Source organism: Dermacentor silvarum, chromosome 3 (assembly GCF_013339745.2).
Source record: "Dermacentor silvarum isolate Dsil-2018 chromosome 3, BIME_Dsil_1.4, whole genome shotgun sequence".
Classification (NCBI taxonomy): domain Eukaryota; kingdom Metazoa; phylum Arthropoda; class Arachnida; order Ixodida; family Ixodidae; genus Dermacentor; species Dermacentor silvarum.
The window spans coordinates 192,946,785-192,973,228 of NC_051156.1; the positions used below are offsets into that span (position 1 = coordinate 192,946,785).

Below are 26,444 nucleotides of genomic sequence, written 5' to 3' on the forward strand. Positions count from 1 at the left end.
AAATCGTACTTCCTCGTCTAAGGAAGAAACGAAGCTAAATAGGCATTTTAACAGAACAAACGACCCATAGAAAATGCAGAGTCCATATGTCCGTATAGTCTCCTGCTCCTAGCATTGCAGCACGCCCTACTTTGTGGGGCTAATTGTACAGTTTACGCAAGCCTTTTGCTTTTACAAAATATTCAGTGAACCTCACCATGAACACTATGTGTAGTTAGTTCACCACGGTTAAAAATGAAACAGTATGTGGTCAGTAGTACTTGACAGAGTCCGAAGTGCGTCGAAAAATCGTGGCAAACATAAGTATTATTGGAATAGTTCAATTATCACGAAGGAATAAAAACATTCATATCTTTTTTTTTTTACCGGTGTTACACGTTTTTTCCCCCTTCATTTTGCACCACGACTACAACGAACACAATGTTTTGAAGAGAGTGAAGAGCGCGCGTATAAATACAATCTATCAATGTCATTTTACTTTCAATCTGGACAAATATTTCAGAAGTTATTTTTTTCAGAGTGACATTTCATCAGAGCGCAATGAACAGGACACGTCGCAGAAAACTGTCTGGCATTATAAGTATACGGACATTTATTCGCTTAAGCATTTTTGACGCCATTTACATCGACAACATTCTATAACTGGTTAAAGGTGTGTTTATGGATGTCAACGAATCGTCATTACAAAAAGAAAAGGTCGAAAACGGTGCATTTAAGCCTTCTCTTACAGTACCAGCTTCGTTCAAACACAAGCGGCTCTGAAAATGATAGGCTTAAGAAACCAACGTCTTGTACAAAAGCAGAAAATACAACAGGGCATGTTTTTATTACTTGTTCAGAAGGGCATAAGGTTGCTCCATGGATAGCAAATCACGCACCCTATGAATCTTTATTTTGCGTATGTCTGAATTTATCCCCTGTTCAATGTTTCATTCTAAACTGCACCAAACTTTTCTTAATGCTGCAGAAAGACTTCCGTTACGTTGTGGAAACACTCGGCTCTGCTCTTAGAACTTTAAAATATGCTGCTTCCCTTGTATTTAGTTGTAGAACATATAAGTATAGCCAATTTACTAAAGTATCGCATCCCGTATATTCAAACATGTGCGTTGGATTTGCCTATATCGTTTTTCACCAGATAATCACTGCTATCAAGTTATCGCTTTGCGCGAGATGTGCCTATACGGTATCCATAATTTCTTGAATGTTTCCGTCGTTTGATGTAGCAATAGAGTTTTGTCAAATCAGATTTCGCGTGCGACACCAGTAGTACGCGCTTGTGACGATTAGGTTCTTTAGAGTTTGATAGAAAACGCATCCGATTAGTTGCGCCTCGGTGCTTCAAATAAAAAGACAAGGCTGGTTGCAAACCACACGCAAGGGTAAATCTATCAATAGAAAATAACACTCCCTTATAAACACGGACTAGGAACTACAATGACAGTTATAGCACGAGATACACGGATAAGTTCAAGAACAAAGGGTGAGTTCACTACGATACCTAGGGGTACCAAAACAAGCGGATGTGGCGTGCAAATAGCTTGAAGCCTGGGGTCGGGGGAAGGGATCAAGTCTCGAACAGCCGACGTGACGCTGGCTCTTCCCACAGCCTGCTGTGGGAAGACGCCAGGTCGTCGGCAAGGGCAGAGCCGGCCAGGTAGAGGCCTCGTGAGCCCGGGTCCGAGCACCCGTCAAGCTCACGCCTCTGCACCCTAGCCGCCTTCACTTGTTCCAACCGCCGGCATGTCTTCTCCTCTTGATGATCATGATGATGATCTTTAAACGTGGCACGTACCCACTTTTCCATTCTTCTCTTCTTCATCTTCTTTTCTCCAAGTCTCTCGTGGACTTTTCTTTAGGTGTTGCTTTTTTTCTTGCGACGCTCGGCGCGCTCGAGCCAAACTCACGCAGCCCTTCATCTTTCTCATCGTCTTTTGCTCCCGGCCATCCCACGCGCCATGTTTACATCGCCTCGCGCACTTCACATATCACAGTGCTGTACATTGTTGAATGTACGTGAGTACTGAGGTGTATTCTGGAATATGTACGCTCATCCGTGTATAAATAGCCGACGGACTTGACGCGTTAGTTGAGATTTCGATGACAAACGACTGCAGACGCCGCTATTGATGTGTTGTTTTTAGTGTTGCTTGTCTTTCTGGGCACTAGTTCAACCAATATAAAGTTAAAATGTTAAATCGCAGTTTTTGCAATGCTTGCCTCTTGCGGTCGTTACAATGTGACAGCATTGTGACTGACCATGAGCGCTACTATAAATGGCCTAGCGACACACCTAGATTCATTAGCACGTCTTTTTTTATTACATAGAGAGTAGTAAATAATGGTACAGTGAATCCTGTGTTCGGTCACCTAGACGTGTCTAGCCCAGTGTAAAAGAAAACAACAACAAGAAAGGCAGCATACGTGTGAGTGACGAATATTTTACAGGAATAAAATCACTGTGACTCGTGGGATTCATTCATATATGGTCAAGGTATTTTGACAAATGTGAGGGCTAATCAAACGTTTATTTCACTTATCACAAATAAGTGCGCGCAAATGTGTTCGACCCAACTTCAGTCAACATCCAACCTCCGATATATTCTCTTCAGGAACCAAGTGACAAGTGTCTGAGACAGTTCCGCTGCAATTGAACGTTTCGTTGAACTTGTGGTAGATGGACACAATTTCGTTCAAGCTGTAAAACAAAATGAATATAAGTGCAACGCACGTACATCAAATCAATGTTATTTTTCATTCCGTCATTTCTTCGAGCTTCTACGAGTCATTAAATGCATTGAGCTATGCCACTCGCGTTTTAGAAAATTTTCAAGTATACGGTTGAACTCTTGCACCACCCATCACTCAAGCGATCCTGAAAAAAAAAATCGCAAATGCTTTCTGGTGATGTAGCTCGGTAATTAAAGTGTTCGTGGCTAGTGCTCACAATGAGCAGCTGTGCACTTTATCCCTGAATTTCAGAATCGTCAATAGGGCAGTGCAGTGCACTTTATTTATTTAGAAGTCAAAAACTTAGTAGGACCCCACCGTACAAAATCGCTCTTCGCCTGCTCTATGGCGCTCCATGTTCAAGTTTCTTCCGACTTCCACGACACAAAATAATTCCTCATACTTTCGTTACTCTGCACAATAAAAACAAAACATAAACCGAAGCTGTTCGAACGACTAGCCAGGAATCATCATGAAATTTGACATTATCTTTTGGCTCTCTCGTTTCTTCAACAGCTTCATAATTTCACCAGCAATTCTCGAAGGCACGTGCTTCAATTGCACAATGTTTCTGCCTATCACATTGATTATAGTGTTTTCTCGAAATGCTTCTACACAGCATAAAAATGGGGTTGGATGAGGAATTATATCGAAATTGACAGAATTTCCCCACAACGCATCTAATTCACACTCACGCTTGTAACTTTGCCTAAGGCTCATAAAACCCGATTTTATCTTCAGTTTTTTTAGCGCACTACAAAGTTTAGTTCCTGACACGGGCACTCGCTTACGTGCCTTTCTTCTACATTCTTTCTTCTTCGTTTGCGTTTTCGAGCGCTTCTACAAAAAAAAAAAAAATCAGCGGAGACAGTTACAACTGCTTAAGTGTGGGAATGCGAAAGCGTTATAGTCCGTCGCGAAATGTTTCTTTTAATTTCCGCGTATTCCTTGTCCGCGCAAGCTCTCGCCTGCGTTCTAACTGCGCCTCGGTAATCAAAGCCAAATCACAACGCGTAATGCGTCTCAATGTGCCCGCTTGGCCGCGAGCAGTTCATAACTTGAAGGACCGCTCAGTGCCGTTCAAACATCAGCAGGGGTTCAATCATCAGCAGGACATCAACAGGGTTTATGAGCTAGCCCTTTTAGGCGCGTTTGCTACTGCGTTCTTAGCTTGAACTGACTAAGTGTATAAGCCCAACACTTAACGCTCGTAATGTATTATGATATGAGCACGATGTGAAAGAAAAATACAGGGATATACGGTGTGGGCGCTAATGTGGGAAGGTTTTTGTGTGATCAATGAACATGTGCACCCGTGGACAACCTATAGATAGAATCATGGTTGAACGATAAAGAACACTTTTTTTTTTTTGCAGCTGTGACGTGCAGCTTTGAGATAGAGAACAGCGCATTATGGTGTGCGTGAAGTCGAGCAGAGGCTACTGATGTCAATTCACGGAATAAGCTCGAAATGAGTCCTCTTTCTCGTAGCACCCGTGGTCTAAATACATTTTTCTTTTTTTTCCAACGGATGTATGCTTTGTACCGCTTAGTCGAGAGCCCCGCAACCTTTTCTGCCAACAGTATGTTTTCTGTCCTCTTTGCCATATTCATATCATCAGATGCAGTCCCTCGCTTCTGTTCTGTTCTGCTGCGTATAAAATTCGGTGATGTGGAGATATTTATGTACAAAGTACCTCTGCTACTCCACTTTCTCTCTGCTTAAAAGCATAAATAAAGCGTTTTGTTTGTTCTCTACGTTATCATCATTACCAGTTCTGGAACGGCAGCACCTCATCGCCTGAGGTTGATGTCATTTGTAACATAGGCAATTGGGACATTACAAAGGCGAGCTTCTCGATGTGGAAAAGTCCCTTTTGTGGCGTCCATAATTAAGGGTCAGCGGAGCTACACGTTGGGGATTATTTCACGCGGATAAAACTGCAAGTAAATTACGAAAGACGCATCCTTACTATATGGGTGTGGCTGCGCCATCATTCGGCAGATGACTTTACTATAACTCGTGCAATCGGCATAACGTTTTTTTTTTTTTTTTTTTTTTTTTTTTACAGCGCAAGAACACTAATCCTCGAGCATATCAGATGCTGCGAAGTTATATTGATGATAATTATTCATCCTTCATGCAATACTGATTTAGTGCCGAAGAAATTCAGCCATTCAGAACACTTAAAGATGTTTTGCGATAAACAACGCTCTAACATCAACGGTGTTTAAGCATTCAAAATATAGTTTCGCACGAAGAATTTATTACCGTGCGCGAGCAGTCCGCATGCGCTAGGTTTAGAATTGCGTACGGTGAAATCACATGGTGGAGACTACGTCGAGAAATAATGTGCCCAAGTGATATGCAGTTACCTTCGCTTTAAATTTTATGCTTTCAGTATCGTTTCTTGTTTTTTTTAGCTATCATGCATACATTTTCATGGAGCAGATTATATAGTTAGTAATTAAGAAAATAATGTGCAAATACCATCGACCATGATTGTCAATGTAAGTAAATGGCCTAAACTAACGAACGAGAGTGAAAGTGCGAAATGTTACCTCACCGAGTCCGACCACTGACTATCGACCGATCATCGACCACCAACCAAACACGAAAATGGCCGAAAGAGCCAAAGAAAGCTGTTCGCTTTAAAGTGGCACTGAACTACATGTTATCGAAGTCGATAAATGCAATTGAAGTTGAATTAGACTGTTTCAGAAATACTTCCGCTCCTTCTTCGATGACTTGCACGGCGAAGGCTACGGCGGAGCGGGGCGTGCCCACAAAGCTCCGCCTACTGAACGTCACTGTGGCACGCAGTTCAAATTTGATTTTGCATGTTCACGTAGGCGCCACTATTTCCGATTTTGGCTCCTACGACGCACCAAACGCGGTTGTCCTCAGCGATCTACAGTGCGCTCAGCCAACGAACTCGTCGCGGCATCCTGCGATGGCCGCGGTATCTACGGTACGTAGGAGACCTTACCTACAAGCAACTGTAGTGCGTACGCGCAACTTGAGCTGTACTAAAAATTAATTTACCTGAAATACCACAAATGCCACTCTTTCCTAGAGCAGAGGCTTCTTAAGCCAGGAAAGGGGTCAAAAACGCAATACGAGTGGTGACGCCCCTATGAAGTTCTTGCATCCACTCACCGTGTCGTCAGGTGTTTTAAAGACGTCGCGCACACCTAGTCAATCTTTACGTCTGTAAAAGTTGACTACAGTTAATTTTAACGCGATAGCGTTAAGGGCCCCGTGTCGCAGAAAATCCGGCATCGGCAACCGGCGTCGGCGTGCGATGGTGGTGGCGGAGAAAATCATCCCCAACCCCAACCGCGCAGGCCCTCCACATGGTGCAAGGTTTTGGTGAACAAAAATTGAATTTCTCATAGCGAAATCCTTCAGAAAAATGGTAAAATACGACTTAACCATTCGGCGTCGGATTCGCCGTCGGATTGTTTACCAATCGGCGTCGGATTGTAATTTGAATGTACGAGGAAACCTAATTCTGCTACGAGGAAACTCAAACACAAACCCCTTTTCCAGCATTTCTACCAGACCTACAGTCGCGCGTTCGGGTACTTGCGAAAATGATATCCAGATGGCGCTCGCATCCTAGGCAGGTTAAAGTCTCTATTGACTCTTTTCGCAGTGATCCCGTGGGCGCTGCCATGTTTGATCACATAGTGACGCGTCCATTGCTTGCCTCAACTGCCTCCGTTGCCTCCTTGTTTACAATGGAAGTGTATGACGCCGGCGCGGCTTAGAAAACCTCTGTTTTCGGAGATATCGTAGACGGTGACTCGGTGGACGACACGAAGCTTTGATCACAGCTTCAGAGAACATGCAAAAGCGCTTTCGGAGGTGATTAAGCTATGTCCAAACGGCACAAGCAGCGTATATGGTGCTTGTTCTAAAAGCGGGGCTAAATATCTATTCCAAGCTATCTAAACATTCCACTCATGAATTCAGTCAGGATTAGTGTGTTTTGCTCTTTGTTCTGTATTCGGCAAGTATTTTGAAGTAGTGGCTTGTCAGTTTGTGGCTCAGTGAAGTTCGTCGGTGCGGCCACTATCTGATTATTATTGCGAGAGCAATTATATGGACACTCAAAAGCAGATTTCTGCCGTCGGCGTCGCCGTCGCCGTGAGGTTCCGTATGACGTCAATGGAGATGATGATAAGTGGTTCTTGAGGGAAAGGGAAAGGTTGGCGCTATCTTCTGCAGCCCTTGAGGGAGCACGGCTCAGCGCCAATGGAGATGAAATCATCGCCGCGATAAGTGGTTCTTGAGGGAAAGGGAAATGTTGGCGCTATCTTCTGCAGCCCTTGAGGGAGCACGGCTCAGCGCCAATTCCGCGCATTTCGATGGGGGCGAAATGCGAAAACACCCGTGTACTTAGATTTAGGTGCACGTTAAAGAACCCCAGGTGGTCCAAATTTCCGGAGTCCCCCACTACGGCGTGCCTCATAATCAGAACTGGTTTTGGCACGTAAAACCCCATAATTTAATTTATTTTAATTTAGCGCCAATTCCGAACGCTGTATGTGCGAGTGAAAGGGCGCGAGGGGCGCGCGCTTTCACGGGGAGTGAACGCACGGCCGAGAACAAACGCGCGTTCTGCGCCGTGCTCGCTTAAGGGCTGCAGAAGTAAGCGTCTCTTTCCTGCTTTACAATCACCATATATGTAGAGCAAACGCGCCTTCTTCCGAAGCGCGAGAGGCCGTGGGGGAGGGGGAGGGGGGGAAGGGGAGGGAAGGGAGGCGACGTTTAGCTGCGGCACCAAGTGCCTATTTATATCAGAGGCTCCGGCAACAGTCACCAACGCCGCACGCATTTTGAGCGAACGCGAGCAAAACGCCGATGGCGTCGACAATAGGTCTGCGTGTTGCCGGTGCTGCTGCATGTCCAAGTTTATACAGCTGATAAAGCTAATATCATTACTCCGTATAGCTCTCTACAAATTTGCTATCGCAATTGATGCTTCGCCTTTCAGGTGAAACTGCGACAACTTTTTTTCTGCCTAATCATTCGCGGCCGGTGTGCTCAGTTCTGATAGATTTGTTCCTAAAACGCAGCTGTTTTGTACATTGTAATACCTTGTAGCAAATCTATATTACAGCTAGTAACTCGCTTACTCTTGTGGACTGTCACGAAATATTCAGCTTCGACCATTCGTGCGCCATCGTTGTAGTCCGCCATTTAGAAGTGTGCGCCCATTAACTTATTCTTGATACGTTGGCGATGGAGTGGGCGTAAGTTTTCCTGCCATTTGGGACAGATGTGTATAGATAACGTGCGCGAAACTTACTATGACAGGAAGCGGCGCTACTCCTTTGTCATTGCATGCTTAACGAGTGGTACTCACTCTTGCCGACGTTCTGGGGATGAAGCCTTTTCTTTGAAGGTTAGCGATACAAGGCTGGCGGATGAGCAAATTTCTGTATCCTCGAGGAAAGCCGTACATCTCGAAGTGCCGGTAACACGTTCGGATAGTTGCAGCAGCGGTCCGCGAACTTGGTCACACAGATTCATTCCATTCCTTAACATGCCAGTCACTATTTTTGCAGCCAACTACTGCACACATCATCAATTCACATGATTCAATCTAGCATGATTGGAGCACAGTGTGTTAGCGAAAACTCAGTTGCATTTCCGACAGCTGATCGCACTGATGCAACGTAGAAGCGGTAATGGTTTCGTATTCGTGCGCGGTCGCTGAGGAGACGTATGGCGCGCCGCCGTGAGCGCCATTTCGTTTCTCTCAAGCAAACTTCTCCGCGAAAAGGCTCAATATAAGAAAAGTACCGCCATCTACTCTTTCCTCCGCCACCTCCTCTCCTAAAGCGCTTGCTTTTTATTGCGATAGCAATTATATGGACACTTGAACCGGATTTCTGCCGTCGCCGTCGCCGTGAGGTTCTCTATAGATAAAATCTTCGCCGCGCGCCATGCCCGAGAGGAAGCGTGCGGGGACGCGCGCTATCACGGAGAGCGAACGCACTCAATCTCCCACGCGCAAGCAAGGAAGCAGGAAGCCAGCGCCGGAGGGAGCAAGGGGGGGGGGGGGGGGGGGGGGCGCACTTCTCTGCCAACAACCGCGCTCGTCGCTCGCTCGCACCGTCTCCTATCTCCACGCGGCTCTGACCTTTAAGCGCCGGCGCATTCAGTTTCCGTTGAAGCGATAGGCCGCACGTACCTTCGCCCGCTGCTTGCTGCCAGCGTTTTTACAGTCGTTGTCTGCAGTCATTCAGTGTGATCTCTTCATGTTTGTTTGTGCGCGCTCACACCACGCTTGTTCATTCAGTTAGTAATAGTCGGGTCACATTTTCCAACGCACGCTACACACGCAATGCTGCCCGGATCGGCAGTGCAGCGCTACAGGTGTGTCCCTTCGCACGCGCGCTGCCCACGGGAAGCGCTTTTCATCAACACCACCGTTTCACACGCGCCTTCTCGTGGTCATCGAGTCTCTCTTCATGTCGGTCTAATTACGCCGCAGCACACCTGCTTACTTAATCAGCTCATGTTTACTACAATTCATATTGCTACCAAAGCCGCTCACCTTACTTCGTATGACATAGCTGTGTTGCTATCGCGTTCATTGCTTCGCCCTTAGGGCGAAACTGTGACATTTTTTTCTTTACTTTTTGCTTGCGAAAGCCAAGTCGAAGGTGGCGCACCTTGAAAGTCTACGTTGAAGCCACGGTGTAAGAATAAGGAGAGGTGCTGACACTCTCCCCCCAACGCGCGCGAAAGCGCCGCTCGCTTGCGTCCAGATTATGTTCGGTTTGGTTGCAGCTGGTTCGGCACCGTCGTAGAGGGCGCTGCGGTATGCGGTCCCAGCCTCGGCGGGAAGGCGCGTGCTTCGCTGTCTTTGTGCGCTTTGTGCTTGCATGTGCGGCCGTGCTGTTTTGAAGGCACACTTTTTGTTCACGCACCTTTCATCATCTTGTGCTTGTGTATTGTCGCCACGGGCCCTCGACCAAGGTGGAAGCGACCTTCTGAGAGTTTGAAATGGGTAGAAAGTGCTTCGTCACGAACTGCAATTCTGGATACCGAACCAGTGCGGAGCGTGTGCCTCTATTCAAAGCGCCGTCCGACAGCGGTCGTCTAGAGCAGTGGCGCCGTGTAAATCTGAAGGCAGGCCGAACTCTAATGCCTACTGACCATTTCTACACCAAGAATTTTTCAGAGGATATGATATCGACGGAATATTACGCGGAGCTCGATAAAATGGTGCTACTTGACGCGCCAAAGAGCCCTGTTCTGTCTGCAAATACAGTTCTCACCTTATTTCCGAACTGTCCAAAGAACCTCACACGGTCAAATAAACCTCGAAAGCCGCTGCGGAAGAGAGAACCTCCTGTGTGCCACAAAAACTCCTGTGTGCCACAACAGTCTGTGCAAATTTTGCTGCTTGTATAAGATATATACTGGGTGTCTTAACTATCATGCACCAAGATTTAAAAATATGAAAATGTCACATAGCTGGACAGAAGCAAGGCAATGTTGTCTGTCGTCTCTTGGAGATACTCAGATTATTTTTTGCATTCCGCCTTATTACATAATTATTTTCATAACTGATTAATCAACTTTTCTAATGCTATAATTAGATAAAAAAGTGTGAACGAGAGAATTGCACAGCAACATGAAAGTTCCCAAGAAATAGTAAGAAATACTCAAGGAACCCCAACACGAGATATACAGATGCGGCAAAATATCCAGGTAGAAGAGCCTACGTGACCGTGACTAACAACAAAGGGAATGAGCTAGTCGCTGCCACCATACCGGCCAGAAATCCAGAAACGGCGGAGGAAGTGGCCATCATCCTCGGCATCGCCACATGCAAGGACACCGCAATCATCTTGAGCGACTCGCAAACGGCATGTAGAAACTTACAAAAAGGCCGAATCTCTGCCGCAGCCGTGAAAATTCTAAAAGAGCTATCAAGACGCCAAGAACTACCCGAAACCTACGTCGTATGGACCCCAGGCCACGAACACCTGGCAGGAAACGAAGCAGCACAGGCTGTCTCCAGAGACCATACCAGCCGGGATTTCCTGCCGCACGGGATCCGGAAATCGACGAGGGTGGAGAACATTCCCATCAACTACGCCGTAATACTGCAACATTACCGACTCGAAAGAAGAGAATATCCTTTACCACATCCAAAATTAAGCAAGGAAGAAGCCACCGCCCTCCGCAGACTACAAACGAATACATATGTCCATGGAATTATCATGCACCGGATGCATCTCACTAAATTCTCATACCTATGCCGATATTGTGATGTACCAGACACCCTACAACACATGGTTTTGGTGTGCCCACACCGCGAGAAAAACAGTCAAGACGATGCCTCAGAAACGATACAAGCCACCGAAGAAACGTGGGAGGCAATGCTAACGGCACAGAGCCTGGAGGATCAGCGAAGTCTGGTGGACCGGGCCCGGGCTGCGGCATTAGCCAACGGCTTTCTGGACTGAAAGAGCCGCCCACCTAGGGCGAAGAAAAAACACTTTCTCGCTGTTTCTAGCAATAAACGCTCATTCCTCCTCCTCCTCCTCCTGCCACGAGGCACTTTGCGTGTATTCGTGGGCTTCTTTCACGCTCGGAAAAATACTTATACGTAGCGTGTATTGAGTAATAGAAAGCTGTATCGGGAGTCTTTCATGTTGCTCTCCAATTTTCTCATTGAAACTTTTAATATAATTATAATATTTGAGAAGTTGATTAATTAATTAAGAATAATCATGTAATTAGGCCGAATGTAAAAAATAATCTCAGTATCTCCAATGGACGGAAAATATTACCTTGGTTCTGTCCAGCTACGTGACATTTCCATGTTTTTAAATCTTTGTGCACCCTGTATAATACTGTTTTCTGTGCAGATGTGTGCCTGATTTTCAAATTTGTGCCATCCTGGATACTGAATGTTTTTTTACAATGCGCGTGCGGTGTATGTTACAAGCTTGCATGTTTTTATTCATCATTTTGCATTGTGGGAATGTATGAGAGCGTAAGCTTCTGGGAAGGCTATCCTCTATTAAAATTATCGAGCTGTTTCATGCACAATTTATTTTTATTATTCTGTTATTGCAAAATAAAAAATAAAAAGTCTATGAGATTATTGTGTGCTGGGTATAAGTGTATTTGTGGACAGGCTGTAGCATACATTGTCAAATACGCTTACATTAGCACATTCTCATATGCAATTTAAGAAAAAACAAAGTCACCTCTTGGATCCTGCAAGAATCACTCACTCCCCAAACGACGAAAGCCAAATGAATAATATACTCACTCTATGTTAAGTGGAATTGAAATAAAAAAGATTTTCACAAGTAAACTGTATTAGTGATATTGTAATCCAAGATGTAATCCAAGTGATATTGTAATCCGCCTGCCTTCGTCTCGCCTGATAAATTATCTTTTGAAAGATTCCTTTACATAGCTATGTGCTTTCTTATCATAGGTTCTAGCCATGAACACCCACTTTGCTCTAGTGCATTGTATATCGCAAGCTTGCGCCGTTTCATTTCTTAAATTATATCGCGCCCACGCTGAATTCGCGTGACGATGCTTGAACGGTTTTCTGAGTTTGAATTTTCCGGTGCAGTTACTATTTTCTTCTGATCGAGGGGTAGCACGCGGGCTTACGCTTTAATTTTTTATGCTTGTATGCATGACTAGATCGGCCGCAACAAAATGTGCCCGCGAGCGGAATGTGAGTGGGCGTTGAGTGCTGCCCGATCGATCCGTGTTCACGTAATTCAGGCCCTGCACAATATACATTCATGTTAGCAAAGCATTCAGCCTGGTACACTTATCACCTTAATCTGAAATAACGAATTTCCTTCGCGCTTTGAGTTTTACTGGCGCCACTATGAACGAAAATTTAGCGGAGGCAGAGGAATGCCAAGCCGCCGGCGCCGCTAAGCTGGGACCGCTGGCCGCGGCGCCATCTATCGGCTCGCAGCAGAGCTACTCGGTACGCCCGCGCGCGGCCGAACATAATCTGGACGCTCGCTCGCGCGCAGTGTCAACACCTAAATATTCTTCCACCGTGGTTGAAGCTTTCAGGCCGGGCGCGCGCCGCCGCGGCCGCCGGCGACTGCGGCTGCGCAGAGGACTTAATTTCAACATGGCTCTGAGGCGAAAAAACAAAACAAAATATAAAGAAGTGAAAAGCGCGCGCCATCATCGTCCAATCGGAGATACAGGAGAGAGAGAAGCGGCGTTGATCAAAGGATGGCGGTACTTTTCTTATTTAGGGAGTTTAAGGCACAAAACAAAATATAAAGAAGTGAAAAGCGCGCGCCATCATCGTCCAATCGGAGATACAGGAGAGAGAGAAGCGGCGTTGATCAAAGGATGGCGGTACTTTTCTTATTTAGGGAGTTTAAGGCAGGTTAGGGAGCCTACATGCAAGCGCTGTTTGCATGTAGGCTCCCTAAGGCAGGTAAAATTGGGACTTAGCATGCTAATTTTGGACACGCGCGCGCGTCGGGGCAATAGCAAAGATGTAATAAAATAATAAAAAAGTGCGAGGGCCTTCACATCTTAATATAAGAATACTTGTATTTCCCCTGGAAAAACGTCTTTTCAGCAAGCATTTCAGTTTAAAAGTGAAGCCGACTTTAAGGGGATCGGTGTAAGCTTGGTCTTTGTAAGCTGGCTTTCCCACGTTCAGTGTGCTGTGAATGAAGCCTACGTGCCGTATGCGAACGATGCGATGCGAACGGGTCACGATAACGCTATCGCGTTCTACTCTTAAAGGCGAAGCTTAAGCGTCCTCCCATTTCTTTAGGTGACAAATAATGCATATGGCAAGTTTCTAGAAATCTTGCTGAGCCTTCAGCATCAAACTAAATATATTTTTTGAAATCGGCTACGTCACACTGACGTACCGGCGCTGGGGTGTGGCGCGAAATTTAGTTAAATGAAATATTGACTTGGCGGTAAGTTTTTGTTTCATATTAGCAACCTTAATATAACAAAATTAACAAAGGAATACTTCCTCAATGTGAACTGATGTAGTTTACGTACCTATTCAGTGTCCATTTAACGCAGTGGTAAACATGAAGGCTACGGCGTAGAACAAGACACTATCTTACCGGTATTTTTTCCCAGCACGCGCTAATGATTACATTGTTTCGATGAAATGTAAAAACCGCTATCAGCTATGGCTCGTATGACAGCACAAACACTCAGTGAAGTACCTTTTTGGGAAGTCAATTTCTTCGTCATCTGCTCGTTCTTGGACAACCTCAGGTTTCTTGCCTTCACTTGACTGTTTTTCATTTACACTGTAGGGGCAGTAGAGCTGTGGAGTAAAGACATTTATAAGTTAAAACAATTTCACCAAGAAGCATACGATTGATCCGCTTGAAGGAGCATGTGAAGTTAAATGGCAGCGTTGCAAACGTTCGAAGCATTATTGTCTAACTTTGTAGCTACGCCCCTGCTAGCTTTTAAGACCTTGATTTTATCGCACATTTATGTATCATGCTTCAAGGCTGTCTCATAAGGCGTGACGTCTGTCAGCGCCATAGTGTAATTTTCATGTGCCTCGACATATTTCATTCGTTCCGGTTATGTGTCACATAAGCAAAGTGACGTTTTATAAAAAGAAAACAAGTGTCAAAAAGCAAGAACAATTAATATTTATGAGCGAGCACGCTATAGCTTTACTCACACTTCCAAAGAAGGTAAAGAATATGTTGTCCTCGGTGTTCAACTTCGTATCATTCAGCACAAATGACCCCGTGTAGTACTGTTTGCTTCGTTTTAGTGCCTGTAACATGAGTGGTGCAGTGTGCAATGTTGCAATTACGTTATTTTATTCACAATCGGTATTTGTTGTTGGTACTGAATATAGTCACGTACCAGTGCTACAATGTACTACAATGAGAATATTCTATTGCGATGGCAATTATATGGACACTCCAAGCGCATTTCTGTCGTCGGCGTCACAGTAGCCGTAGGGTTCCGTATAAAGTCCAACGGCGACAAAATCGTCGCCGCGCGCCGTACGCTGTGTGTGCGAGTGAAAGCGTACGAGGGTGAGCTGGCAATCGCGGCTCAATGTAGCACACGCGAGGGAGGAAGGCAGGCCGGAAGCGCGAGGTCTTCGGAAGCGCGGAAGCGCGAGGCCGGAAGCGTCACGGAGAGAGAGAGGGAGGGGGGGGGGGGTTCCGCTCTATCGGCTGCTGCTCACAGCGCGGCCGCGCCGGTGCCGTATCTTGACAGCGATCTGCGATGTGGGCGAAGTGCGCGCCCGCGCGGGCCTCATCTTCAAAGCGATCTGCGATGGGGATAAAGTGCATGCGCCGAGTGGCGGTAGCTTCGTATGCACTGTGCTTTCGACGTTTAGTTCGCGTTGAAGCGAGACGCGAGACCGTGCGAAGGTCAATTTGCCCGCTACTGCTGGCGCGCTTTCACACTCCGGCGTTTTCACAATCAGTTTCCGGGTCATCGAGCGAGATGTGTTCATGTTTACCTGTGCGCGCGGGACACCATGCTTGTCTGTTTAGTTAGTAAGCGAATGTTTACAACCTTACACGGCCCTATAAACTGTTATCTTTGCTTTGTATGGTTCTCTACTAATTTGCTATCGCAATCGATGCTTCGCCGTTCGGCCGAAGCTGCGACTTTTTAATGAATAATATTGAGCAGTCACTGCTGCAGAATTATTTACCACCTTCACGCTTGTTAACAATACTTCTTAAATGAGGGTGAGGTACTCAAGACAAAATAACCCAACGTCACATGAGGTTTGCGATATGCCAGTTTGACTGAGTGGTTACGACTATCTGCTGCTACGCATAACGTCACGGATTTCATCATTGACTGAGACTGGTGCGTTCCTGTGGAAATTTATTTCAAACTCCTTCTTTTATTGAGCTTTTTCTGTTTGTAAAAATACCCTGGGTGGTCACAACATATATAGGCTATATGACAGCCAAGCTGCTTCTTTTAGACGTAATTGACACCATCAGGTAATTACTATCTCATCGAATTACGGTTCTCGAGGCTTTGAATTTGTGGTTCTTCATTTGTACTTTCTTAATGAATCAATAATTAACAATTTATCATAAATGAGTTCATCGCGGCTTACTTCGAAAAAGTCCGCATGTGCCGAAAAGGTCTGTTTTCCTACTCTACCGGAGATCTCCATAAGCGCGTTCAAAAAAGTGCAACGATGGTCATTGCGTAACGGTGGCTTTGTACTGTTTACGTCATTTGCACCACGAAATATAAACATATTTCTACGCAACTGAGTGGACTTTCAAATCCTCACTTTTCCTAGTTTATATTTACTTTTCCTTGACATTTATTCATTTATCCATGACGTAATCGCTCGGAACAGACATACTAACCGTGTGAGATACGCGTACTCCAACGTAATCGTGTAGCTTCTGATGGCTTGCACTGTAACAATGCTGTGAAATGAATAGAAAGAAAGGAATTTATGTATCATCTGTGCCTACGGCAACTAAAACACCATGCCGCATGCACCCGTCATGAAACCATGAACGTGGCTCCAAATGTTTCGCAATAATAATTATCGCCTTGCAAACGCGTCTCACAGTTATTTTGAGTGCCACAGTTATTTTAGATTACGCGTCTCTCTTTGCATAAACAGTTGCGCAACAGTCACTATTTGGCGATGTGTTCCTCAATATGTCGCCGAGCAGCGAATTAAATTTATCTCAATCTAATTTAGTCCATGATATGAACAGAGTGATGGTTTATCTCAATGGTAGCATGCCTGTATCATAAAAAGCCACGATGCCTGACAGTGAGAAGCATTCATTATATGGCTCGTCATGCGTTTGTTTTAGAAAACGCAAAGTGCGCAGACAGTGGCACTTCGTACCCACCATACCCGCAAGGGCATCAAAGATTCACGTTCCTTCGACGAAACGTTCCCCACAGAAGTGCAGATAATTCGTTATCAGATTGTCTCAGTCGCAAACTGCCCAAGTGCCCAGAATTTTAGATATATTCTTTTAATGTGACCAATATCCTCGTCATAAACGAGGAACAGAAGGTGCTTTCTTTATCGCCATTTTCTTGCAGAATGTGCATTGAGCTGTCAGATTCAGGCACAAAAAGCTCAAATGCTGCAACTCTGATGTGTCTTGATACCGGTCGTAAAATCTCTTGAGAGATATATTTTAATGTGTCATAATAGCTGAAGACATCAGCTCCGTTACATGCGATGCTTGTTATTTCAGATGGGGTGATTGAAATGACATGAACAGGACAAGGCAGCAAACAAAATGCCTACGAATGAACAAACAATTCAAGCCCTGAGACAGAAGTATATAAGGACGACGTGCTTATATACTTCGAAGGCTGTATGCTTACTGTTATATACAAAAAGAGAAAGTACACTGTTATACTTTCGCCAGTCAGGACTTATATTTATTTGAGCCAGACCACTACCTAATATATACCTTGTGGTATTCTGAAACAAAATGTCGATGGCCAATGTTATACCATGAGAGCAAGACTGTAATTACTTAATTGCAAATTATACAGCATAATGTCATCAATAAAAACTCCTAAATATGCCTACCCACGAGCCAACAACTGCGTCATTTCTTAACTTGAACGTTATATGAATAGTTACTCAAAAGTGAACCGAATTGTTATGTAACACAATAAACATTCACTTACTTCTCTGTCACGACATTGTTCAGAATTGTTCAGGCATTTAGAGTTGCTGCAGAAACTTGTCGTTGTCAGATTATCCCAGAATTCTGTTTTAACGACACTGCCATTTATGCGCTTTCCTGCATAAAATGAAAATGGATGCTTAATGTTTTGCAGCGTGTCTGAAGTTCATTAATTAGAGTTTCACTAGAGGGGATTCAGTATCGAAGCATTAGTAACACCCTCTATATAATACTATACCACAGACCTTAACTATGTTACCATGAATTCTTTATAGAAACCTATAGAAGGGATGAATACGAAAGTATACAAGCAAGCAAGCGCTGATTTCTAGGGTGTTAAGTCACACAACGCTAAGTATGTCTATGATGATGTAACAAGAAGCACACTGCCAAACCGTTCCATTCAATTTCAGCGATGACATTTTGCGACCTCCTCCCCCTTTCTGGTATGCTCCTCTCCGTTCTCGTTAGTTCGGGGAAGGCATATAACAGCTCTGAGCTGCAGAATTCAATACTGCTCGCCAAAATGACTTCGCGAGTTATTTTTTTCCTGGGACCCTAATTTTACTGGCGTATCTCTCAACTTTGTAGGCTTTAACGAAGTACGAGTATGTATTCCACGCTTAACCCAACAGCCAAGCAACAGTTCGTTGGGTTCGGCCCTATTCGCAAATAATTTATTTGCCTGTTTCAGAATTTGCTTTATTAAACACGCTCCAAGTATGGATTTTAACTATAAAGCACCTGTAATGGGAAAACACTACAATACAATACGTGACGAGTAATCAAATGTATTGGCACCGAGGGCACCAGAACATTCGGCAGCATCTGAAACACTCAGCGCTCTTCTTAAACGGTAGTGGTCTTCTATGAAGCACCTGCAGTTTTCTAAAGAGATTTCCGCGGCGTGCTTGAATATGTGTCACAGTATAAGTGAATGTGTTCTACAGTTTTATCGGATTCTTCACAGTGGACTACGAGCTGAATTCTTGTATCCTGCATGAGAAGCCCTTTCTGCAGGCAGTGCCAATCTATGCAGTGTTTATGTAACGCGGATTGGCTTGATGGGTATGTTTACCTGATCCTGGGATCTATCCTAGATATTGTTGAACATTGAAGCACGTGTTAAAATTTGCCAAATTCAGAGCGGGCGTTGCTTACCGAATACCCCTTTCATGTGGCGAAACATACGTTGGGCACAGGAAACAATGTATTCATGTTAGGCTCAGCTAACACCGGTATTCACTGCTTAACCAAAATCCTTCTCACTTAGGGCCTCGTTGCCGTGTATTTGGCTGTTTCGTTCCTTTTGGAGGCACAATCGGACGTTTTCATCACCATCAGCAGTTTTAAAGCGCTTATGTTGGCTTGGGAACTAACCGCGATTTCCTTGTCACTGTCTGCCCGCTTTCGTGGAGCGATTCCGATGATAGTGCAGTCTAACGGAGCAGTAAAATACGCACGAAGGTATACCTGGGTATTCCACGGCCGGGCCGCACTGTGGCATGGTGGCAAAGGAAGCGTTCTCGCATTCTTCCCTCACGATAGTGTTTTCAGGCGCTGTCGGTGAGACGGTGTGCCTCTAGTCAAAGATGCTGCACAGGGTTCCGAGCTGGTCCTTGAGGAAATGATGCTCAAAGTACTGGTTGGCTCCCGCGGACGGGTAACGCATGGTAGTAAGGGGAGTGCACGCATAACAGATAGTGCCAACACAGTGCCACAGATAACCACCTCCCATATATGCTAAGCGTTTTTATCGATAGCAAGCGGAATTGCTTCTTAATATTTCTTTTTTTTAGAAATAATCGATGTTTTTCATGTAAGAAGAAAAAAAACATGGTGAGATTGTGTGAGACAGTCGTCTGTCCATCTTAGCGACAATGCGTTTAAGTGTTTTATCAGCACGTGTACAGAATCGGTATGGAGGTGTTGTTATAATTGTTTAAAGAATGACTTCAACCGCTTTTCGACCGCATATTTTTTCTGGCGTTTTTACTTGCAAATATTTATGGGTATTTTCCCAATAAAATTCATAGTTGTACGTCGGCGATTATGCTTGGTATGCTTGCTTTGCTTTTTCGTTCTCGTTTACTGCCAGTGCTGCGCTAATCTCAATTTTTGTGGCAACAATACTGATCGATTCACCTAACCGTCGTGAACGCACGCGCTTCCCTGTCGTCGTCCAAGTTCCGCTTTTGTTTTTCATGCTGCTAGATGTAAATTTGTGCGTCATATTGTTTATGCCGACAGTAAATCATGGGGAAGTCAGTAGTGTTGGCTTAGTCGGTCGTCTGTGGCACTAATCGGAGAACTGGTTTCGCCCCCATGACTAAGGAATTTCTATAATTATTGGAAGGAATATTGGCTTCAGCTAATACCGATCGTAAAGAAGTTACAGTACACGCAAAAGCGACACATACTGTCGTATCTGTCCATCGCTTGAGACAATAATTGTCCAAAAATTGTTCCAATGGTTCCAAAGTTAACGGACCTGAAATTAGAAATAATGATTGAGCTCTTTGTTTTCTGCGTCATTGGTTTGTTTTATTATTGGTCAAGTAAAACTTACCTGGGTATAGGAGGCTTTCTAAAATGAGTTACAAGCGAAGCAGCTGGATATGCTGTAACAGAAAATGCTTCATAAAGCAAATCTCAACGTAAAACATTTTCAGAAACAGCGTGACAATATGAAGGAACTTGGCAGTTTTTTATCCGCCATTTTCGACTTCGTTGATGGTAGGTAACGAAATTACGTGTACCGTGGAAGCTTAGATGTAGACTAGGGGCGGCATTGATAGAGCAGTGACCTTGCGAGGGATAGTCAAGGAATTATGGAAAAAGCGCTGGCACGTAAGATAGCCAGAACCCCTGATATGGAAATTCACCTTAGTTTACTGGGCGCAATATGGCTGTCGTCGGCACAAATGCAATTTCCGTGTAAGACGTCGTCTGCATTTTTTCTGTTCGTACAGAAGGCTCTCTTCTTTCCCTGCACAGGACTACCAGCTGTAGTCAGTCACAAAATGCAACCCAGAATAGTTTGGAAGCCCATGATGGTCAATATATATCTAAGAACTTGACCTTACGCAGAGTGAACCTTAAGCCTATATTGTAGCCAGCTACATCGGGTACCTTGGAGCGAAAAATTAATTTTAAAGTTCAAATTCAAACTTTAAAGTGTGTCTATGATATTTTAGGGATAAGGAGATCATATCGGTAAAGGATTGTTATGGCTGAAATTCTTCGTACCCGCAGTATCTGTATCTTCATCATAAAACGCGTGTGACTTCAGGACAACTTCCTCGTATCTGAAAAAACAAAAGGCAAAACGAGAAAAGACGCATTTTTGAACATCATAATAAGTTCACTCTGGCAAAAGCTTTAAGCGACGAAAAAAAAATCACTTGTAGTACTAGTTTAGTATGAACACATTCATCCACATTTCACAGATCCTCCTGAAGAGAAGCTATGAAAAAATTAATGCGTGCGTGTTCGCTAAATATCAGCACAGATGCCCGGCCTTTATGATGTCCTACTCATGACGTCAAATCATTGCAGAGCAATTTTATCAGACTTTATGTCTTTATCAGATTTAAAATAAGTGTCGTTGACATTTGCGAGTACTCCTTTTCGACAGAAGAGCAGCATTCAAAAAGCGTTTTCCATTGGAACGAATCTATAATACTCACGATTTGTTGAAGTATTTTGAGGTAAGCTCAAGAAGCTTCTGATAGTGGTCATTCTCTCGAAGATAGAAGTAGTGCTCGACGAACGAACTTCCATTTCGAATGCTCGGAACCTGTACACACAAGCATACAATGGAATCACTGAACATTATTCGTCGAGTTGGTAAAGATTGCATTCATAGATTTTCATATCTGAAGGCTCCCACACAATTTACGTTCAATACCATTGCTCATGTGCACTTGATCCCTGCCATTTTTTTTTCTGTGCTTTCAATTTTCAACGGTGTCTTCAGTTTTCTCTTCATATCATGACGGGGACGACCCGTACGTCATAAGGGCAGTTTGTGACGTATACACCAAGTTGGAAAGAAGGAGTATAGCGTAATATTAGCTACACCACTGTTCACCGAAACCTCGTTGTCCTGGAGTTGTAGGCCACTGAAAGCACCGTCGTATAGTTAACGCACACGTCCACTGTAACAATATAAGCGTATCCGAGTGCATGGATTTTAATGCGATGAGCGTGCGTTGGCCTACCTAAGGCGTTTTGAGCCTATCTATCTATCTATCTATCTATCTATCTATCTATCTATCTATCTATCTATCTATCTATCTATCTATCTATCTATCTATCTATCTATCTATCTATCTATCTATCTATCTATCTATCTATCTATCTATCTATCTATCTATCTATCTATCTATCTATCTATCTATCTATTTAGACTCTTACGCTGACCCAGTGACCCAAGTTGTCTAGCTTGGGCCACTAGGTATGTATGTGCCCGTGGTCGTAATGCTATCGTGGTCGTACCATCATTATCATTATACCTTAGTCATCCCGCTTTCGTCATGCCGTCCTCGTCGTTTCATTCCTTCTCCGTGCGTTTATGGCGTTGCGCTGCTAAGCACGACATCGTGGGATCCAATCCCGGCCGCGGTGGCCGCATTTCGATGGGAGCGAAATCATGGAGGATCGAAGGAAACCCAGGAGAGGCCCCGGCCAGCCCGAATGTATTGAAGAAAGTGTGCCGGGAGTCACGTGCTGTTTTTCGCAAAGGAGCACTATGACGGGTACCCCAAATGTCAACGTTGCCATAGCAACCGCGCTCCTGAAGCTTTTGGTGCTGCTCTCGGTCTCTGCAAAGGGATATATGATTTTTCCGCCGGTGTCTTTCCCGCAGCACCTTTTGTTCGCGAGGAAAGCTGACTTTGGAGTTTGGTGTGTAAGCTTGAAAGTAGTGTTTTGAGTCCGTGAGTGTGAGTGTCAGCCAGCAATAGATACACTCAAGCAATCACGGCGCGGGTCTTCGTCGTCTTCTTCAACGTGCCACGGAAAAACACAGGAGTGCGTCTGCTTCACTAAAACTGCTACAGAAGTTTCGTAGGCTTTGTTTTCAAGCGCGTCGGCAACACACACTTGCGGTGGCTTGTAACAATGCAAGTTCAAAGTTCGCGCCCATCTGCCCCGGCGAGCTGCCGAACCCCTGATTGGAGGCGCAAAGGGAGATGGCACACCAACATGGCCGCACTTCCGGCTTCAAAAATGTGACGTCAGGGCCTCTCCTGTTTTGTTTCTTTCCTCCATGTGCCATCGTATACTCGCGCCATGGTCGTCATTCCAGCTTCTTGGTCATCCCATTGTCCCCATTCCGTCGTCGCCACGCTGTAGTGTTTATACCATGGTCATTATTTCAGAATCGTCATCTCATTGTCGTGATGCCGTCGTCATACGGTCTTTATGGTTCCGTCGACGTCATTTCATCGGCGTCACTGCGTCATCGTCATACATGCGTCGCCAAGACGTCAACCCCATGGGGTGACCTCGGCAAGCGAGTGCCATACCAAAGTGGGCCGATACCTGAGACAGTGTGTCGGATATAGACGAAGTAACGGAAGCCTTAGAATGACCACTACAGATTTTAAATAAACGTAGTACTTTACCAATACAGTGGGTCGCTAAATTGATTGAATGCTAATCGCATTACCGTTGACAGTCATTGTGGCATGGTTTCTGGCGAAATTCTTTTTTTAGACAGTTTTAGTTGATCACCGTCCGGTCCGCTGAGCTCAGATTTCGCGCGCTGAGGCACTGCAGGGAACTGCGCTGCGGCGCGCTGCGGCGGACCAGACGAATTGCCGGTGACGTTTGCGCTGAGACGTGCTCCCTAATGAGCTGCAGAAAAGAGCACCTCTTCCTTTCTACAATCTCTTTCTCTCTTCCTGTGGCGCTTGACAGGCTCAGACATGTCCTGTGAAGGCGCGTGTCTTTGAGTACAGTTTAAAATGGATATAATGCCGTCAGCGAGGGGCATGGAAAGTCGTGCTGAAGAACGTCGCCCAAAGACAAGATCAAGGAGATGAACCAAAGTGAACGTACGTGATTGACGCAAAATACAAAGCGGAACATTAGGCGAGAAGTGACATGCGTTAGGCGTCGTCAAGGAGCCCCGTGGCGTTCTTCAGGCTTCTTATTTGTTACTTAAGGCTTGCGAAGGGTTATTGCTAACGAATTTTCCTCCGATCAACCAATTTTATAATCAGTTTTTGCTACACCAGATAAGTAGACATTTCATGCTCACTTTCACAGCAGCCTTCGTCGCGCCATGTTCTCTCGATTTAATTCCAAGGGAGAGAATAAGAGGCTCGCCGCGTGCCGTAGGTTGGTTGTCACGCGATCTGTTGGTGCGAGGGAAAGCCGGGAAAAATGCATACTTGCCAACTCTCCCGATTTTTCCGGGAGAATGCCGAATTTAGAGCAATCCTCATGCTTGTAACACGGTCATAAATCTCGTGTAAAACTGCTCCAACTCCACCGCGAAAAATAAACAAAAGAACCGCGTCATGCAGCACAGCTGCTTCGTAATGACCATTATGCGATAGGTAGCTGGCCGAATGGAATGGAATGGAAAAACTTCTTTATCCAAGCGATTTGTGTGTAGGCAGTGAACACCTAACTCATTTCACTTCGGATCGATCCATGCGTTGAGGAGTTACTGTGTGGCAAAAGGTCTAATATGCGTTGCATACTAACAGCTTTCCTTAAATTAGCTTCACGGCGATACCGAGTGCGATGCCGTGAAGCATATGCAAGGTATTCTGGTGAAGCATATTAAGAATGGGAAGGGGCCGTCACAGGATATAGTACTTGTTGCTCAATTATGCAGGCGCGAACGCGTCGTTCCCGGTCCAAAAACGAGCACCCAGGCGTGTAGTAACTACAATGGCAGCCATTTACAGCTGTTTCTTACGTTGCTGTAGTCCTGGGCCCATTAGCGCTGCTAAGCGCGAACGCCGTCCTCGCGCTGTAAGTTGGAGTTCAAATGCGGCAGTGGTGGGCGCTAAGGGCGAGCCGAGATGGCTGGTGACTTCACGCGCGATGTCTTCCCGCAAGCGTTGGTGATCGTGTAATCTGTTGCAATTGCTCCTCATGGCGCCAGTGTTGTGACAGCTAGTGCTCGCGGTCATCGAGCGAGATCTGTCCATGCATGGATTGACAAAAGCGCACACCTTGCACGGGACGGCGACACAGACACAGGAAATACGCTTGTCTTTTCAGTGTACCGTCCAAGCTGTGTGCTTTTGTTGATCCTTGAAAGAATAAACCAACTAGCTAAGCAACACGCTCTATTCATATCTCTTCATTATTGTGTGTGTGTGCGTGACACCGTGGTTTTAAATTGAACTAGTCAGCAAATGTTCACTACAATTTAGATGGCCTATAGGACTAATAGCCTTACTTCCTGTAATTTTCTAATAACTTGTCGTGGCTATCCATGCTTCGCCTTTCGGGAGAAACTGCAACATTTTTACGCTATTGGCCCGCTTGGGCAAAAACACTTTTAAGCCTTGTCATGGTGCCCACCTAGAACTATGTTGGCCTTAGTTTGACAGGTGGTCACGAGAAAAACATTGAACAAACATTGAACAGTAGCCGTGTGGGAGCGGCACAATGTCAGTACAAGAAAGACTGGACAGTGCACTTTCGTTTGAGGCAGAAAATCCCACCAATCAAATTGTGCGGTTTTACGTTCTGCGACAACACACTGGCTATAGGAAATACGCCATAGTCGGTGCCTCCTGATTCATTTCGACTACTTCGTGTTTGTTCTTTAACGTGCGCCTAATTCTAATCAGAGGAGCGTTTTAGAGCGCAGCTCTTAGGTGCCAGTTCCTGCGTGGAGCATCGGCGTCCCTTGGCGTAACCGAGCTAACGTGCACAGCGAAGTTGGGCAGAAAGAGCGAACGCAGAGCGCAGCGGGGGATGAAAGACGGCGAGAGCGAAGAACGCGCAAGGTGGGAATCGGAGAATGAGAGTGGAGTGGCAGCATGAGGAGGAAAGCGGAGGAGTATAGTATGGCGAAAGGGTGAGGAGGAAAGGGGAGTGCCGCGCGAGACGTGCTCCAAGGCGGCGACCAGGCATGCGGCGAGCGCGTCCACCGATACCATATATGGAAAGAAAGCGCTGGCGTGGAATTTGGACGCACTGCGCGTGCGCTACTTCGCCTGCGCTACTGCCGGTAGAGAATGCGCTGCACGCGAGCCACATGCTCCCACGTTCACATTTTCTTTTTGAACAATGAGTGACGCAACCGGTGGAAATGCTTCGTCTGCCGCTGCTAGCTGCTAAACGAGCTGCCCTAGCAGAGGCTCAGTGCCGACGCCGAGAGGACCCTGTCGTTCAGAAGTCAAGTTCTTTGCTTCAATATATTGCTAATTCAAAACACCTAAACAGCTGCGCTCAATATTCGTATTAGGGAGTATCGTAATCGTCGGTGAATTTTTTGCATTCCCCCTTATGGGAACGCAACCACTGCGACCGACAATCAATCCGCTGCTTATAGGCCTGCGGCGGGTTTTCACGCAAGGAAACGCCATCTAGATTTTAGTCCGCCAACTAGTCACTGAAAAGCGCTGGCAGGGTGCTCAAATTTTATTGCCGGTACACTCAAGCAGCGTTTTAGTCCTACAGAATAATCGAAGTGCTTAATTTGGCTTTACAGCAACAATCAAACATAGAGGAAGCAGTGACCAATACATGAAAAAAGGAGGATGGTAACAGGTCTAGGCGGATCAACCTTGCAATGACGTGCGAGTAATTTCTCCGCCCAACCACCTCTTTTTAATGCCTATGGATAAGCGGGCCACAGAGTTAACTCATCATAAGCAAGTCCTGCACATAAGACACAACTAAGACAAATCAATGGAATTATACAGGACGTCCGAGAAGTTGTTGCGCTGTGAGAAAAAATTAAGTATGATGATAATTGCGAATGACATCGCAGTTTCACGTGAAATGTGATAGCGCCAGACCTGTAGTTTGTCTGATAACGT

At 45.3% G+C, this 26,444-nt stretch overlaps 1 protein-coding gene across 1 annotated transcript in view; it reads right to left on the reverse strand.

Moving 5' to 3' along the window:
- Positions 1 to 2,509: 2,509 nt before the first annotated feature.
- LOC119444158 (neprilysin-2-like) overlaps positions 2,510 to 26,444 on the reverse strand; it is a 29,930-nt gene continuing 5,995 nt past the window's right edge. The window contains exons 4-12 of the mRNA XM_037708616.2: positions 21,114 to 21,223; positions 20,674 to 20,732; positions 19,994 to 20,045; positions 19,845 to 19,915; positions 17,426 to 17,541; positions 16,120 to 16,182; positions 14,436 to 14,534; positions 13,960 to 14,063; positions 2,510 to 2,698 (exon numbers count right to left, since the gene is read on the reverse strand). Coding sequence (XP_037564544.2) covers positions 2,581 to 2,698; positions 13,960 to 14,063; positions 14,436 to 14,534; positions 16,120 to 16,182; positions 17,426 to 17,541; positions 19,845 to 19,915; positions 19,994 to 20,045; positions 20,674 to 20,732; positions 21,114 to 21,223 — 792 coding nt within the window. The 3' untranslated portion in view covers positions 2,510 to 2,580. The remainder of the gene's footprint in view (positions 2,699 to 13,959; positions 14,064 to 14,435; positions 14,535 to 16,119; positions 16,183 to 17,425; positions 17,542 to 19,844; positions 19,916 to 19,993; positions 20,046 to 20,673; positions 20,733 to 21,113; positions 21,224 to 26,444) is intronic.